The following is a 17,530-nucleotide window of genomic DNA, read 5'->3' on the forward strand; positions in this document are numbered from 1 at the left end:
TACAGATGAGTAAGGCAATCATTGCACCTGCCCCAGTGACACACCAGATTACGCACAGCTAAAGAGATGGATAAAAAGACGGGGCAAGGAGAGCAGCTGCAAGTGTAACCACAGTTATGCCATATACAGCCTGTAGAGCAAAGGCGGCTGGCTGGGTCTGTGCCAAACAGGAGGTGCGACGAAGGCACACAAATACTGGGAGTTATGGCAAAACATTACCTGTTGAGGCTCCTGTGCATTTCTCTCATCTGGACGCTGAATCTGCCTTTCTTTCAAGTCAAACTTTCTAGGAATTGCTGATTAGTTGGGTTTCACTGCATGCAGGCAGCAGTATTTTTTTTTTTTTTAAATAAGCAAGCTAGTTCCATGCAAATTAGCAGGTATGTCGCTTAAAATGCTCCTCCTGACTGGGGCCTCAGCACCACTTCCACAAATTCCTATGCCATGACAATTCACTCTTGTAATTACTACAGCCTCTCATCTAACCTTTTTTGTGCTTAGCAGAACCCAAGGTAATTCCAGGCATTACAGACAGCTCGTAGGCAAAGCAGGCGGCAGCCTAAAGCAACGGGCTCCTGGGGGAAGCAAAACAGCTCTGGTCCCGATCCCCTTTCCCTCTGCCAGAGCCTGGGGAAGCGGCACTGCTCGCTGCTGGTGCTGATGCGGAGCCAGGGGTTCGGCTCCGTGGGGCAGCAGGTACTGCTGGTGGAGGGACATAGAGGGGAACCCACCCAGGAGCAGTCTCACTTTCCCAGCTCTCTCCTTCCCCCTAGTTGTTGTCCTGCCTCTGCGACAGCCGCAGCTCCAGCTCCAGCCTCTACACCTTCACCCTTAGCGCAGCAAACGTCCGGGCTGCGGATGCTCCTACTCCGCTGAAAAGCCTGCCTTTGGTTTTCTGTGGTTGCTGCTACATGCAAGGTTTTTATTTTGAATGAATAGCAAATATGTCTCAGAGTTCTTTTTGTTATCTCAATCTCATTGAATACCTTACTTATAATATCCTGTACGCTTCACCACAGAAAGCCCCGGATGCTAGCAAACAGGCTGACTCTCTGCAGAGGTGTAAGGCTACTGAAGCAATTTAACTGGTCGTGTTATCTGAATGGACTCAGAAACCTGGAGACACAATGGTAAATCGTACAGCTCAGCTACAGGAAGTAAAAGACAATAATACTGCATCTCCAGTGCATCTCTTTTTTTTTTCTTCTTTTTTTTTTTTTCCTCTGCTGGATTCTTGTTCAAGCAAATCACAAACAGGCTACAAAAGCATTATATAAATTGAGAGAGAATAAAAAAGGACAGCTGATCATAAACAGCCCTTGTACAAACCAACGGCCCGAGCTGTAATGTGCTGGATAACGTAGCTCCATCATCATAAAGATATCACCTGCGCCTCAGGGTAAAATGGGCTATTTTAAGAATAAAGAACAATCACTGCATGAATATAAAAGTGACTCGGCATTAGTCAGGAAATTGCAGTTACATTTTAAATTCAGTAACGTCCGTGCTCTGATCTGAGACACTCAAAATGTCACCTTATGCTTCATGCATATTTCAACCCTTTTAACTTGAAGGACCAGATCCTCAGCCACTACGAGCCTCCCTCGCGCAGCCGTGCGGGGCAGAGCTCACGCCACCCATGGGAAGCAGCACTCATCCGAAGCCGCCTCCGGCAGCCAGCTGGCAGCCAACCCTGGCGCTTCTCCATCGGTGCCACCGTTCCCCCACCGGTGGAGAACGCAAGCTGAGGCACGGGACAAGCTTCCCGAGATGAATTCGAGTGATCCCGTCTGGCAAGCGGCTCGCAGGGAAGCAGGGCTCGGGACTACTCTGACTCGTTCTGCCTGGGTCTAGTCTGGCCTTCAATAACCTTCAGATGCCAGGCAGGAGGACGGCGAACGCTCCCCATGACTTCTCATTCCCACATTTTGTGCGAGTGCTGTTTTGACTTACCTTGTGGCAATGAAGCATGAACTACAAGGGCCGGATCCTCAAAAGCCTTGCACTTTGCATAGATATCTATGTCAGAGAAACACGAGTGCTGAGAAGATATAAAAAGCTATCCAATCAGCGAGGAAGCCTTTTATATCACAGTGCAGAGATGCAAATGATTTGCAAGGCAGCGGGGAATCAGACTTCAATAACATACTATAGATATGAAGGATATAAAATTGGATACACAGAGCAGACACTTTTGGCAGAACCCCTGCGATGATTACCTGCTCTCTTCCCGTTTTCTCTGTGTGTGCTTTTTGCTTTCCAGGAATCTGACATCAATGGAACTACATAAGACAGAGGAATAACCTGTGACACAGAACTGACAAGGATTTTTGTTGAACAACTGTTTTGTCTGTGAGACCCCATCTTATTAGAATCGTGTTGTTTAAATGCCACGTTGGAAAAAAGATCAACGCTGCTACTTGATTCCATTACATCAAGTCTTGACTTTATGCATCAGAAAAATAGGAGCACGTAGGCTCCTGTACCTGTACCATGATGGCATCTCCCAGGCACATACAGGTAGAACCACAGAATGGTTTGGGTTGGAAGGGACCTTAAAGATAACCTAGTTCCAACGCCCCTGCCATGGCCAGGGACACCTTCCACTAGACCAGGTTGCTCAAAGCCCCATCCAACCTGGCCTTGAACACTGCCAGGGATGGGGCATCCACAGCCTCTCTGGGCAACCTGTGCCAGTGCCTCCCCACCGTCACTGTAAAAAATGTCTTCCTTATATCTAATCTAAGTCTACCCTCTTTCAGTTTAAAACCATAAAATATATTCCTCTTACACATGGAATTAAATTTAAAACCCATGCATCTAAATCTAGCCTCTCTTGGTGCTCTATGCTCTGTACGTACATTTTCTACGCTGAATGAAAGTATAATTGTATACTAAATAAAATAATATTGACATTACGCATTTCCACATTGCTTTCCTTTTCTGAAGGCTCTAAAAGCTTTCTGAAATGAAAGTGCATACAAGAGGCCAACCAGCCTAAAGCAGAGCACAGCTTACCAGCAAACTGTGCTGGCACAGCAGAGCACACGAGGTGCCTGTGACGCGGGGACCCTTGAGGACACAGCGTATCGATGCTTCACAGCAAGGCAGGCCATCTCTCGAGCAGAGAAACTCTGCCTCCTAACGAGGCGGCCAGCCGGGCAAAGGACTGGTAGCTCCCAGCTCCCAGGTATTTACACAGGCTGGCCAGTCAGCTAGAGAGCTAGGAGGTACTGGTGTTCAACTGCCCAGGGATCCGTCCTAATAAATACTGCCCACCAGGCTCAAGCTACGCCAGACAGCATGTGCCGTGGTTTGGCAAGCCTGTGCACGGTCAGCAGGGAGGAAAAGCGGAGCAAGGACTTGGTGGGAAGAAGTCCGGTGGGAAGGAGTGGCATGCCTGGCATCGGTAGCATGGAGAAGTTCATTCTCAGCCACTCATCTGAGTGGGGCTCTCTGTGGACCATTCTTCTTACCGTGGAAAACAGTCTCCCCTGGGGGATGCCCCTCCATAGCATTTCGCCGAGTCGGTGCTGATAAAATAGGGCAATGCACAACTCACTAAATGGAAACTACAGGAAGAGTTAAGGCAGACAGAATTTAATTAGCTGCTTTGAAATCCGGCCAAGAGAGGAGCAATATACAAGGCCTTCTCCTTCCTTTTAAAATAATGTTTTATTGATTCTATAAGTGATGAATAAAGGACCAGGATAAGGCAGGCTATGAATTTTCTGTTCAATTAATTTTTAGCAGAAATTCTTATTTTTGGCTTAAGATATTGTGCAACATAGACTGACAAGTTTGAATTGTCATTACAAAAATTAGGGAGGAGAAGAGAAAGGGATTGTTTCGTATTTTTGCCAAACCAAAATAAGTAAGTATTCAATTTTGGAGTGAGTGAGTGAGCGAGTGCTTTGTGGTTTGCTGATTTTTTTTTTCTAATTTTTTTTTTCTTCTTTTCCACCAGAAGCTGATTTTACCACTCGTCTCCATAGTGCTGTCTCTGGCAGCAGTCTCCCTAGCATGCTGGGGCAATGTATTTGTAAAAAGTAATGAGACGCCAAATTTCAAACTGGAGCCTGCAGTGGCTAATGAGGTGTTTAAATATGGACTCAGCTTCTATCCAAGTTTGAAAACTGGATCCATGTTTAGCACTTCCCTTGGCAGTCAGTCTTACTCTGGTTTCTTTTCTGGCTGGCTTTAGCTGGTCTGCGTTCTGTAGAGGTCTCCCATTTACGTCCAGTGATACCACGTTTAGCGAAGAGCATTAAGTCAGCTCAGGGTACCCACTGAGTAACAGGGAAAACAAAATTGCTGCTCTGCACAGACCACTTCCTCCACACCTCCTGTGCACAGGCTCTCACGCTGCTCTCGGCTTTTTCTCTTTCATTAACGGTTGCTTTTGCATTATGCACACATGTGGAGGAAGCGGATACAGACCGACTGGAAGAAGGGTGCAGCGACAGCACCCGTTCCCTTCCCCACCGCGTCTGGCTTCAAAAAAAGGCTCAGAGGACCTGTGACCATACCGACCGACACACAGCTGCGTTAACCTGGCCGGTGCTAGCACTGGTTTTCCTGACGTGGACCTCTTTCACGCCGCACTTGTCTTGCGCATGTTATCCTCCCCTCACCCATCACCACGCTCCCCAATTTCCAGCGTGTTAATTTTCCTGGAGGGCAGAGTGCTCCGAGATCAAACTGCAGAACAACCCGATTGCTATGTGCTCCATTAAAAGACAAGTGATGCAAAACGTGGGTGACATGCTGGGGTTTTTAATGAAAGGCCACACAAAATTTCAATATATGCCTTAGGATGAATCAGTGAATTAAGCAAAACACAGACTTGCTGTATTAAAATGACTAAAGTTTCCTAATGATTTATGTATTAATCTTGCAATACATCATCACCATTGCTTAGTCAAGAATATAAAAGACTATTATTAAACACTCATGAAGCTTTCACAGTCTTAAATTCTCTTTCTCCAGGGAAGGTAGCACAAGATTTTTGGTAATTTGCAGTTTATTTTGAAGCAGCTACAGAAATATATTGCAGAATACAGGTGTGTCTTTTCTGGTTATCATAAGCAGTTTCGTTCTCTTTTCCTATTATAAACCAAAGCCTGAGTCCTAAATATTGCTTACTAGATTTAAGCATACTCCCTGACAGTGCTACATATATTTATCCCGTGAACACATTTGCTGAGTCTCATCAATTGTGATTTTCCCTCAGTACAAAGAAAAAAGGAAATACAGAGATAGAGAAAAGACAGAATTGGAGAAATGAAAATATATGTATTACCGTTGAAAACTAGTATTTTGCTAATTGAAAGAAAGAAGCATATGCATTAGCAAAACAAAACTAAAATCTAAAGTGTTAACGTATCTTCTTATTCAGATGTTGTTACACTTACGTTTTATAGAGTAGCTGTCCTGTTACCAACTACTGCTATAGGCTACTGTATAGTCACCCATTTCATATACATACCTGGGTATTTTGGGTGTTCACTGAACAACAGTACTTCTTCATGTACATTTCTTTCATATACTTGATATGTGGCCTTTTAAAAAAAAAATACTTATATACATATAACAGTGAAGGTGGCCTTAGCATACCCCCGTGTATTTGAACTGGAATACACTGGCAGCTGCAATTTGAGTGAATCAGGACTCAAGCATCAGGGACTCCTAGAGCACTCTCATGACCCTGTGATGGTCACTTTGGAAAGGAAGGCTACAAGACTGATAAATGAACTCCGTGGTTCTACACAAGCTGAAAAACAAATCCTTCGTGACCTAATTGGTCGCACGGGGGTTACTGAAGCAGCCAGAGGCAGGTGGCACTTTCAGAGCAGCCCACCTTGCCCTTTCATTCTGACCCATGGACAAAGACTGACCACACCTCAGAGCTTCCCCCTCTCCCTGCAGTGAGCCCCTCAGTGCCACGCGCTGCTCACACACAGCTCTGGCCAAAATTGGGCTTTCTCTGACGTCTTTTGACAGTGGTAAAATAGCATTTTTCATCTTAAAATTAGAGGATAGGTATAAGGGTAGAAGCTAAGAGCTGGAAGACGCTCTCTAAGAGGCAAAACGTTGGTGATGGTCTCAGTAGCTGATTTGTCTGCAAGTCAGTGACTCCTGCCTTGTGCTTAATCCACAATTCAGTAGGAGCCACAAGCTGGAAGCTGGGTTGTGTTTTATTTTTTTAAAAGCCATGCTTCCTGACTTTCAGCACTTCACTGTATAAATACATAGCATTCAGTGACTAGCCCCTTGTTATAGCCTGTAGGAAACGCAGAGGGAACAAAAATTAACTTACTGTCTTTGGAGGACTACATTTAGTGAAGGAACCTGGAATGTCTTTATTATAGAAGTATTTACGAAAGGCAAAGTAAGCAGGGGCTTGTCATCCTGGGCATTACTGTCATCCAGATGGAATCAATGCATCATTTTGCATTTGGCTGATCCCTCCTCCTAATGGCAAGAGGTGAGATGTCAAGATGCTCTACCGATTGCCTTGCTGTGTGTAGCTCCATTGCTGTGTGCTCAGCACGGTTCTCAAATGTACCAAACGTGGACTCAAAGATGGGTCTTCTCAAAGTCTCACCAGACTCAGTATCTTAAAAAAAAAAGTCTGGGTTTTCTGTTTGTGTACAGCTGGTGTTAATTTCAAATGTTTTTGATGGTTTTAAATATTGATGGCTGTCGTGGTTTAACCGAACCAAAACCAAGACAATGGCAAGTTCAAGTTTTAATTACTGTAATTCCATTCTCTCAGGAAATATATCTCTTTATAAAGAATGATATAAATTGCTTCTTCTGAAGCATCATTTTTCTACAGTCTGTTCATATGATGCAGTGTTAAGTACTTGCTAATATTTGAAGTGGTATTTGAGCATAATGGTATCCCTTCATTCAATTAAAAATCTCCATCAAACAAATGAATGAGTAATAAATAGAAGGAAGCAAGGGTTTGCATTGCTGCAGCCAAGAAACAGATCAAGGCTCCAAGACCTACATTCTGTGTCCTTGTGACCCTTTTGAGTGATGGAGAAACATCGTGGCCACATATCTTTTCATATTATCTCTTGGATAATCTGGATCTCAGGTTACTGAAGATTGTCACACATCTTTTAAGATTATCTCTTGGATTAGAACAAGAGCTCTGAGGCACACTCCACACACTTATGGAAAGCTTCCTAACTCTCCTGCAACAGAGCTTTTAAGCTGAAGGAAGCTATGGGTCTTCTTAACGGTTTCTTCCCTTCCACCAGAACTCACATAGGGCCATAAAATGGCCCGGTAATAACTTGGACAGTCCCAAATCTTACTTCTGTTTTGATAAAACCGTCATAAAACTGGTACAGACTTTTACAGACCAGCTGCAGATTCTGGGCTTTTCATTCTGGGACTGAAAGGGAACTGTAGGGCCTGGTTATGCATAATAAAGTGTTGCCATTTCAAATTCAGCAGAGTGCACCAATTGTGGTTAGCAGATTTCCAGTAGACTACATGAAATGTGTTGGTGTATATGTGAAGATAATGCAAGGTTTCATTATGTGGTGGGCTGAACCCACTGCACTGCCTTGGAGTTGAGGAGGCGCCAAATGTGTTCTGCAAGCGCAAATGTTCACCACACTGAAGGAACTGGTCTGTCTTACCAGGGGAAACATGGTTTGAATGTGCACACAGACTGCAAAATCCTTTTTCCTCCAAGATGTCTATAAATACTGTGCAGAAAATCCTACGCCATCACTCTCTGTCCACAGAAGCAACACAAGATTATCACGTCTGGCACAACAAAATAATTTTGAAAATCAGTTTTTGTTTGTTGAAACAATCTAACCACTTTGCTTTTTCAAAGTTTTCTTATGTAGTGAGAATATGAATATCACAGCTTCAAACTGAGAGGTAAAAGTGACTAACTCCCTGGACATGAATTAAGACAAGGAACAAGCTCATAAAGGAAGACAACTATTTGTTAAAAATAGCCACGAGAAGTCTTCCCCTCTGTTGGAAGACCTTTCTAGGTTAGAGAAGAAATACAGCTGAAACGCCAACAGGTACAGGAGAGATTAAAATGAGGAAGTTTTCTGCACCCATGAAATGACTCATAGTCCAGCCACGGCAGAGAGCGGCCCTCAGCTGCTGTCAGAAAAGATGTGGGATTTAAATAAGCATATGAAAGGGGCCTGTGAAGAGGGGGGGGTCTTACTTAAGGAACATAAACAAGCCAACTTCAGCAAACAAAAAAACCTGCAAGAAACAAATAGCATACAGTGGCTCAAAGTGGTTATTTCAAAGTACAGTAAGGGACAGTGACAGCAATCACTTTCTCTACCATTTAGCCTTAGAGTTGGATTTTGGGTTTGTTTTATAAACTTCCCAATACTGTGTCACCCTGGAACACTGTAAACAGAGATCTGTAATGGAAACCAAGCATTTCCTAAGAAGGGGCACGGCATGGCCTGGGGCCAGAGCACATGAGATCTCTTCCACTTGCAAACACACCAGAAGCAAGTGAAGTCAGGCAAGTTCGGCTTTCCAGGAAATGAGGAGAAGTTTCATGTCCAAACCCTCAAAAACCAACACACAGTCACAGAGCTGCCCTGCCCCAGCCCTCACTGAAAAACGAATCAAAAGATACTGCTGCTTTGGCAGACCGATTGATTTTTGGTGGCAATCAGATACTGAACACACACCCCCTCTGAGCTGAGAACCAAAAGATTTCACGCAAATCTCAGAGTATTTTAATTTGGATATTTCTGCGGTACCATATCATAGCTAGCATCCCTGTTAAAAGCTCTTGAGCTTCTTAGAAAGTTGTTGTGAGCCACGGTGCTCCTCGGTCTCTGTCCTTCTCGGGAGGCTGAGACAGTGCTGTGTACAGCCACCCTCCACCCGCCCTCGACAAGAAATGCAGGGCAACCACAGCACCTGACACACAATGAGAACAGGAGAAATGGAACAACGAAGCTGCAGCTATATAAGACATTCTGGCAGTATTAAAACTCCCGGGAGCTAAAATATTTTACTTTTACAGTGATGCATTTTATTTAGAAAGTATATTTTTCATAAAACTGACATTTTTATAGAGAACTTGATTTAATCAAAAGACCAATTTTTCTTCACAGGTTTAAGTATTCAAACGCTTGGTCTGCTTTTGAACAGATAAAGTTCTCCTTCGCTGAAAGAAGAGGTTTAGGATGGGGAGCAGAGAAAAGGTTAAGAGTTGTCATTTGTAATTGCAGAGGCAGAAATCTGCCTTTGCCTCCCTCCACTACACCTCGTAATCCTTAATGCACGTGGCAAGATCAGGGATGTATGGTTGTGAAGAACCAGGAGCAACAGCAGGGCTGACCCCAGAGGGGATTTGTGGAAGGTGAGCTGATCATTTTGACCGTTTCTCTTAACACGTTATTGCGGGGATTTACAGGCACCTACACCGGCTTTCCTCAGCTACACTAGGCAGCTCGAAGGACAACTCCACTGAAAAAGTACTGTGAGGATGGTGGTAGTTAAAGCAATTAAGAGGAATGCTAAAACCATTTGAATAATCACCCAGGACCTGAACTCCAAAGCTTTTAAGGTTCATTCAGCCTTAATGAGTCTTTTTGCTCACAGGGAGAAGTTAAACTAACCTTCCCCTCTCCAGGGTGACAAGCTATCTCCACTCCGCGTTCTCTGCAAGTCCCTTTTGCCTTCTCCGTCACACGAGTGCAGTACATTAACTTCCAAATTACCATTGAACCGCCTTGCAGTTTTGGAAAACAGCACGTCTATGAGATCCACCGTCCCGTGTGTCACGGAGAGTTGACTTCTCCCACCCAACCCGCCGTGCAGGGAGAGGCTGCGCAGCAGGAACGCCCATATATCACATACCTCCCAACCTGTTGCAATTTTGAACTCGTTCAGAAACACTGTGTCCTATTAAATCATTAACCATTATTAATAATCTTTTGTCAATACCATTAATCCCTTTTAGACAAGAAGGAACTTAACATTGTGACACACAAAGTAGCTGTATTTAATTTCTCTGGTTACATTAAAGTCTGGCATTACCTTTGTGTTACACTGTGTTATTGTTCTTCAGAAACCAACGAACCCTAAAAGTATTTTGATTAGACAGAACGAAAATACATCAATAAATCTAAAATTAAAACTGTCCGAAGTTGGCATCCTGACTTAAATATTTCTCCATTATTGTTTGCAGGAATGGATAGGGATCACCTGTGGCCTGCAACATGGATAAAACACTGCATATGAAATAAACCTCTGTCTTTTGGACTGATTAATTGGTCTGCTGATATAATAGCGCATTTATTTTTTTAATTAATTTATAGAATTTGAGACCTGTGCCTTCATCAGTATACTCATTTTCCAGGCCAGCAAGTCAATTTTTGCAATTAATGCTAATTGCTGCAAACGCAAGGGATCATTTTGCAAAGCAGCCAATCTTTTTGCATTTATACAGAAAGCATTTTGCAAAGAAGGACTCAAATACCCTTATGTATGTGCAGTAAGCATTTGAATACTTATCATTTAACTACAGACAGGAAAACTTGGTAACCTGCTGCAGGAAGGACATGTTTAACTGAACACAGCAGTGTGCTGCAGCTGCTTAAACAATACAACTCAAAACAAAACCATATATTTCCTGAATAAAATAAAATCTATAATAAGATTTCTCTCTCTTATGGTCTAGAAGAGACTTTTATGATTACAATTTCTGTAGTTTTCACAGCATTTTATTAAGCAACGCTCCAGTGACACAGCTCTTTATATGAAACTGTGAAAGACTTCTGTACTGACTAAAATGGATTAACAAATAAAAGTGTAACATAGAAAATCACTCCTATTTCCTTTTACAGATTTGCCTTTATTATTTAAAAATTTGGAAATAAAACAATAGTACTATGCTACTATTACGCTACATCAGCTTCATGTTTGGTTTTGCTTGAATTGAAGATATTATACATCCCCTAAGTTCTTCCAGTCAGAGAGAATTAAGAAACTGTACATGACAGATCAGTTGTGAAAAGGCACTACAGGAACCAACCAGGAATTTAAAAAAAAAAAAAAACACCCAACTTTTCATTTAAAAAAATGTTGACTCATCAAACCATTCTCAGTGAAAAAATCTGTTCTAAATAAATGTCCAGCTTAAAAAAAAAGTAAACTGAAACTGGTGGAAATACCTTACTTCAACTAGATGACTTAGAAGTTAAAAGTTTGGAGTTTCAGTTTGATCAACATTATACTTCAAAATATGAATGACAATGCACTCATAAGGATAATTACAAATAAATTAGAAATAAAATATTCTGAAATCACTGAAATCAAAGGGTTTAGTCTGAAAAATAGATTAATATTTTCCAAAAGTAGTTTGACATTTTAACTTTTCATTGCTATTCATGGTCAATATTTTCAAAATCTCAGCAACGCTGATGGGACAAAATCCTCAATTTTCTACCCAAACTTAATACAAATTCATTTACCAACAAACATCACACGCACGCAAGAAGTGAAGATGAAGGACACCACCCATCCAAGGAGAAGAGATCTCCAGACACTTTGCTAGACAGATTTTCCCATCAGTACGTGACACCTCCTGTTACAGCCCTTATGAACTGCCTAACAGAGGAGATGATTAACTGGAGCTGCCTGGTCTCCCCAGCATCCTCCCAGGTCCTGGGCAGGACTGTTTACCTTATTTTACACCAGCTAGGATGCACATATGGCAGCTGGCATTTTTGCAATGCCTTTCATTCAATCTCTATTGTCTCTGACATGATTCATGCACTAGGGCTACAGGGAAAAGAAATACAGAAATTATCTGGGGACTGTACCAGCTTGGAGAGTTACAAAAACCATCAGCTCCTTCTACAGCTGGAGAGCAGAGGAAGGAGAGCAGAAAAAGTGTGACTAACTGTTCCAAATATACAGGAGACATGAACCAGAAAAGGAGCTGTCTTACTGTGGCTGGGGAGTTCATAGATCCGTGATTCACAGCATTACAGGGCCCATTTGGCATGCAAAAAGAGAGGATGATGAAAGGAATAGTTAGTTAGTTATGGAGAAAAAGCTAGACAGAACACACAAAGATGCTAACCCCTGGGAAAGGGAGCATATTCAGGTGACCCACAGGCTGGGAAAGGGAATAAGGTCTTTTTTTCTTTATTTTCCTAAAATTCCTTCTTACTTCAGTAGGTAAGGAGCTGAAGGAGTGCCCTCCATCCCAGCCTTGTAAGAGCACCACAAAATCCAGTGCACTGCTCAAGCCTATCTCAACCCAAGAGGATGGCACAACATTCTTCACACTTTTGCTAAATCCAGACAGCCATATTCTCTCATGACCATATTTTTTTTCCAGTGCACAGTGTACTACCCTCAGCGTGCAATTGCTGAAATCACGCTTGCAGATAGATAGCGTTTCTGGTAAACTTTCACCTCCTTGAAAACAGTCGTATTCAAAGTAGGGATGAAGGAGAATGATTTGCCTTAGGGATCCCCTTGTCGACTCATGTGATTGCTGTTGAAAATGGTCTGGATCTAAAAGACCACAAAGGTGTTTGATGTTCTTCATATATCCTTCAGCAAAAGAACTGGGAGAACAGTCATTGCTCTTGTGCGTTTGCATTTTCAATAACACACATGAAACAAGCTATGCCCTGCCAGTTTGGAACAAGCTCTGTCCTGCCTTGATGTACCCATGCTGTGTCTCTTTTACTGGTGTGTGTGAAAAGGATGGGCAGGAAGGCGGAGAAATGACGTTTGTAGGCGAGAAATAGGACTGGGGCTAGGGGGAGAAGATAAGAGGAAGATAAATGGAGAGGAGGAAATGAACTGGTGGGCAAAAATAAGACACACCCCCCCCAAAAAAAGAGGAAAAAATTATGAGATAGGGAGGGAAAAGGCAATGGAGACAAAAAAGCTGAAAAGACACAGGTGAAGATGAAACTATGATCACAGAAATCAAGTAGGCAGGCATGAAGAGAGAGATAACAAAGGAAGAAAAATAATGTAAAATGCAAGGAAAATCAAGAAAAAATTAAATTAACCCTTCCACCAAAAAGGAGCTGAAAAGAGAAACATGGGATAAATCAGACTGGCAAGATGGCAGAAAACAAACCAAAGAGGAAACGTGGAAGACAGTAACACAAGCTGCATTTAATACTGTTCATGGGACAGACCTTCCAACAATTATTTGTTACGCTGTTGCCCTGCGGTCACTGTGATATGGATGACGTCTGCCTTCAGAGCAGATCTCTGAGCAGCAAGCACAAGCAATGGGGAGCGATGGCCAGACCTGTGTCTGCCAACCCAGAGACTCCTGAGTGGGAGAATGATCCCATAGAAAAATCTGTGGTAAAGCAGAGAACTGAACCGCAGTTTACTGTCTCCTTTATGTCAAGACAGTCTTCTGCCTTCCCTTCTCTGCCATGTTTGATGGATGAATCCCTTCTCCGCCACTATAACTCACCTCCAGTTTGGACACTAGCCCAATCAAAATCTAGGAATAATGGGACAAGAGCACGGTAAACAATTCAGTGTGCTGCCGCTGGTAATTTTTCCAGTAGAGAGTAGGGTCCCCTTTCTCCACTGTGAATAAATTACTCCAAATTGTTTTGCTGCCTTCCTGCCAGGTTAGGACTACCAGCCAATCCGGGAACATATACCTAAGTCGTGAAATGAATTATAGCCAATTAGTGCAACTCAAAATAAGGAAGAAGCCAATATAAAATTTTTAGAAAGACTTCCCATTCACACAAGCAGCAAAAATGAGGGATGGCATCACTGGGAAACTGTGGCAATTCGTGGAACACTATCATATCACAGTGCTTACCACGGGTGTCTTTACCGCATCCATTAAAGCTCTTAAACGCGGCTCTGAATCCCACGGCATCTCCGAGGCCCCACGGCGTAGGCAATGCCTGTGTACGGTACCCCGCAACAGCCCTCCAGGGTCGCTAAACAACCCGCTCTCGCTGTAGGCACACACTCGCACACACAAGCGATCTCACTGGTTTTAGCAGCACCGTTTATGCGACAACTAATTATTCACCCGAGTGGGGGCTCATCGGCAGTTAGGCTAAAAAAAAAAAAACCCAGGAGTATCTTCTTCTGCCTGAAGCACGAAAAGGTTTGGAGCTGAATCCACAGCCCCTCTGGGTCCCACCGGTGTGCCTGTGTGCTCGGAAAGCAGGCACCACTGCTGCTCCCGAGCCATTCAAAGCAACCATGTGGGAAAGAGCAGGCAAAATCAGTGAGAGTCCGGCATCCTTTATGGCTCTTCTTACACTAATAAAGTTGAAATGTAAAGGGCAGGGTTTGGCGCAAAAGCTGCAGGTAAATCTCACTGGTATATTATGATTTTTTACATCAGATTGGTCATGTTCATGCTCAACCATAACTTTCCTAACTGAAACATTTTGGGTTCTTTTTAAATATGAGTTAATAATGATGAATCACAGGTAAGGATGACCCTAAATTAGAGGCACAGTACAAAGCCTTCCTATAATCAAGGGAACTACTGTTATCTAGAGACACAGAACAGCCATATTTAATTTTGCATTCTGTACTTTAGCCCAAAGAAATAGTAATTACACACCCCTCAGCCCCTTTGCGTGGTGCCATCCAGAACATGCCCATCAGAAACAATGAATACATACATCAAGTGAAGAGTAAGGGCAATTTCCTGTGGTTGTTTTACAAGCAAGAGATTAAACTGCGACTACCCTGCAGAGTTTAAACAATGTGCTTGTAATAGAACTGATGCTGTAGCATGTAATCAGAAGTCGAACAGAAAGTTTGACGTGCTTAATGCAGCATTCATATGTAAAGTGTCTGCAGTGGCAACAGCCCAGCCCTCTAATTTCAGTCTTTGTTCCAAAACGAAACCTTGGGCCAGGTGCCTCTGAACATGTGCTGAAGTCCCTGTCAAAGGACCAAGACAGAATTTCTCCATGGAAATGATGCAAAACTCAGACTGGCTCCACGCAGGCAGAAACACTCCGGAGCCCATCAGAAGACGGGCTCTGTTTGAGCCTGTTAGTAAGCGCGTAATTGCCACACGTGACGGCATGGGGAAATTTTGAAACGTATCATCTCAGTTATCCTGCCCGTTCCTCAATTAACTAAACAACTCTACACCGTTCCTGTGCGACACCAGAGACATCTACCGCGTCATTTGGTGTCTTCCTAATGTTAGAAATATCCCGTAGACAGTCACCCCCAGTTTTCCTAGACGAAAGCAGTGGGACAGAAAAAGGCCACGCATTTTAACCCATCTGACCGGGTTAAAAACCCAGGACGGCCACGCACTTGGATCTCGGTAAGCTCTCGGGGAAGCGCAGCGGGTGACGCAGAGAAGGGCTCCGGCGCCTGCAGCGCATCACCGGGCTGACGTGCGAGAGGGCAAGCACCACGGGACGGACGGCGGGGATGAGAGCCGGGGGCCGGCAGGCGGGTGGGGGAAGCTGGAGAAGGGCCGTGAGGGAGGCGGTGGCGCGGGACCGGGACGTAAGGAGGGCCGCAGCACCAGGCGGAGGCCAGAGGCGGAGGGAAGGGAGGACAACGCGCCAGGGAGCTGCAGGCCAGCGGGCAGAGCTGCCGGCGAGGAAGGAGCAGCAGGCAGCGCGTGGGCCGGCGAAGCTGCGAGGCAGCCGGGCCGGTGGGGCTGGCGGCCGGGCCGGTGGGGCTGGCGGCCCCCCCCCCGGCCACGTCAGCATCCCCAGTCGGCTCAGCGGGCAGGGAGCTAGCAGCCACAGGCATCCGTCTGTGCCCATCCGAGGGCAGGATCGGGGCCTCTGCATATGCATTCACTTGAGGACAAAGCCTATTAGCATTCGCCCGAGCCGTTTGAAAACACCGCAGTTATTGAGAGTCTCCCTGATTAGGCAGCGAGGAGTCCGGGCTCTGCACCGCAGCCGTCACCACAGTGTAAGCATCAGAAAGGAAGCAAGGCTTTCAAGGTTCAGAATAAAAGACTCGGTTTACAAGCTTATAAATTATTTGTATCTTTGACTGAAGGCTGCAAGCTTCGTTCAAGTCTGAAAGATACTAAGCAACTGCTTGAGAATTGCCATTAATTAAAAAAAAAAAGGCAACAAAGCCCCCCATGTTCAGCATTCAGTAACAATTCTCTTGGAGTTTACTCTGCACACCCTTACAGATCAGCGAATACCAAAAATGGATCGGTACCTGCTTTGTAAGTCGTTCAGGTGCAATTTGCCTACATAATGGGTGGCTGATGAGACAGTGATGATCCTAGCGCTGTGACTGTGCGTTCCTGATTGCTTCAGCATATCCAAGAGGAGGTTAGTCAACAGGAAGTGTCCCAAGTAGTTCAAGCCGAAGTGCTCCTCAAACCCATCCTCCGTCTTCCTTTCAGGGACCAGCATCACCCCAGCTGGAGGAAAAATCAGATGTAAAACCTGTTGATTTATTTCAGAGAAGCAGCAAGCTAGAAGGAGCACGGATCTCCCGCTGCAGAGTGTAAACACAGCATTTAGAGCAATGAGTGATTGGTGATGGCATGTGAAGTGTAAAGCTGACACTGATTGATACCTGTTGAGAAAAATGTCAAAACCCCCACTTTGGTTCCTTTATCCAGAAAACAGGTAGACGGACGCTCTCCCTCCCTGCAGAATTGTGAGGATAAATGAGTTCATTTGTGAAAAGTGTTTTGGAGACATTAAAAGTTGAGTTAACCCATTGCTGGCGTGCCAGAATGCAATGCTGCAGGTCCACAACAATAATTAATCCATCTACAATAGGTGGGAGCTGGGTGATCCCAACAACATTCCCTCCATCAAAGGGCTCAGAGCAGTGGAGACAAGACCAGGCTAAGCAGCCGACCTGCTCTCCCAGGCGGCTTTCTGCTGAGTCCTGGCTGGAGTTTAAAGATCTGTTGAGTCTTCTTCTGAAATCTGCAACTTCTATCTCACTGGTGTGGGTGAGAAAAGATGTAGTAAGTTTACCCAATATATCTTAATTACTGTGCTTACAAGCAGCTGCATATTGAAATGAGTTTTTGAATGCTTATTTTGGCAATATTTTTGCATATATTTCTACAAACCACAATTTTCAAACTCAGTGCCTAAAATAAGTATCCACATCCCCAACATGCAATGTTGATTTCAGCATCTTGCAGAGAATCCTGAGCTCATGCATAAATTATATCGTGTACTGAGGCTGTGTGGGGGATAGCTATCCCATTCAATTATAATGTGGACTTGAATGTTATAAATTATTCTTATTTTATTAAAATTTAATTATCGTACAAGTGGATCTGACCTTTGTAATTTAAATGTAGATGGACGTGGCTCAGGGAGAATAATGTTGTAGGCCATTTGTCTTCTCTCTAAAACACATGAATATGATACAGCAGAAAGGCCACCTCTGCTCACAGACACGAGAGAGTGTCAGCTTAATCCTCGCGCTACTTCATGTGTCCATTAAAAAGCCTTTAACATCCCATTTCTTGATGTCAGCCCAATGATGGCATATTAAATGACCATTTTAAATT

General features: G+C 44.0%; 1 protein-coding gene across 1 annotated transcript in view; it reads right to left on the minus strand.

Moving 5' to 3' along the window:
• The window catches only part of DHRSX (dehydrogenase/reductase X-linked), a 170,531-nt gene that overhangs the window by 30,723 nt on the left and 122,278 nt on the right, over nucleotides 1–17,530 (minus strand). The window contains exon 6 of the mRNA XM_029999153.1: nucleotides 16,204–16,411. Within this exon, the coding sequence (XP_029855013.1) occupies nucleotides 16,204–16,411 (208 nt within the window). The remainder of the gene's footprint in view (nucleotides 1–16,203; nucleotides 16,412–17,530) is intronic.

The sequence above is a fragment of the Aquila chrysaetos genome, chromosome 23, assembly GCF_900496995.4.
Source record: "Aquila chrysaetos chrysaetos chromosome 23, bAquChr1.4, whole genome shotgun sequence".
NCBI classification, from domain to species: Eukaryota; Metazoa; Chordata; class Aves; order Accipitriformes; family Accipitridae; genus Aquila; species Aquila chrysaetos.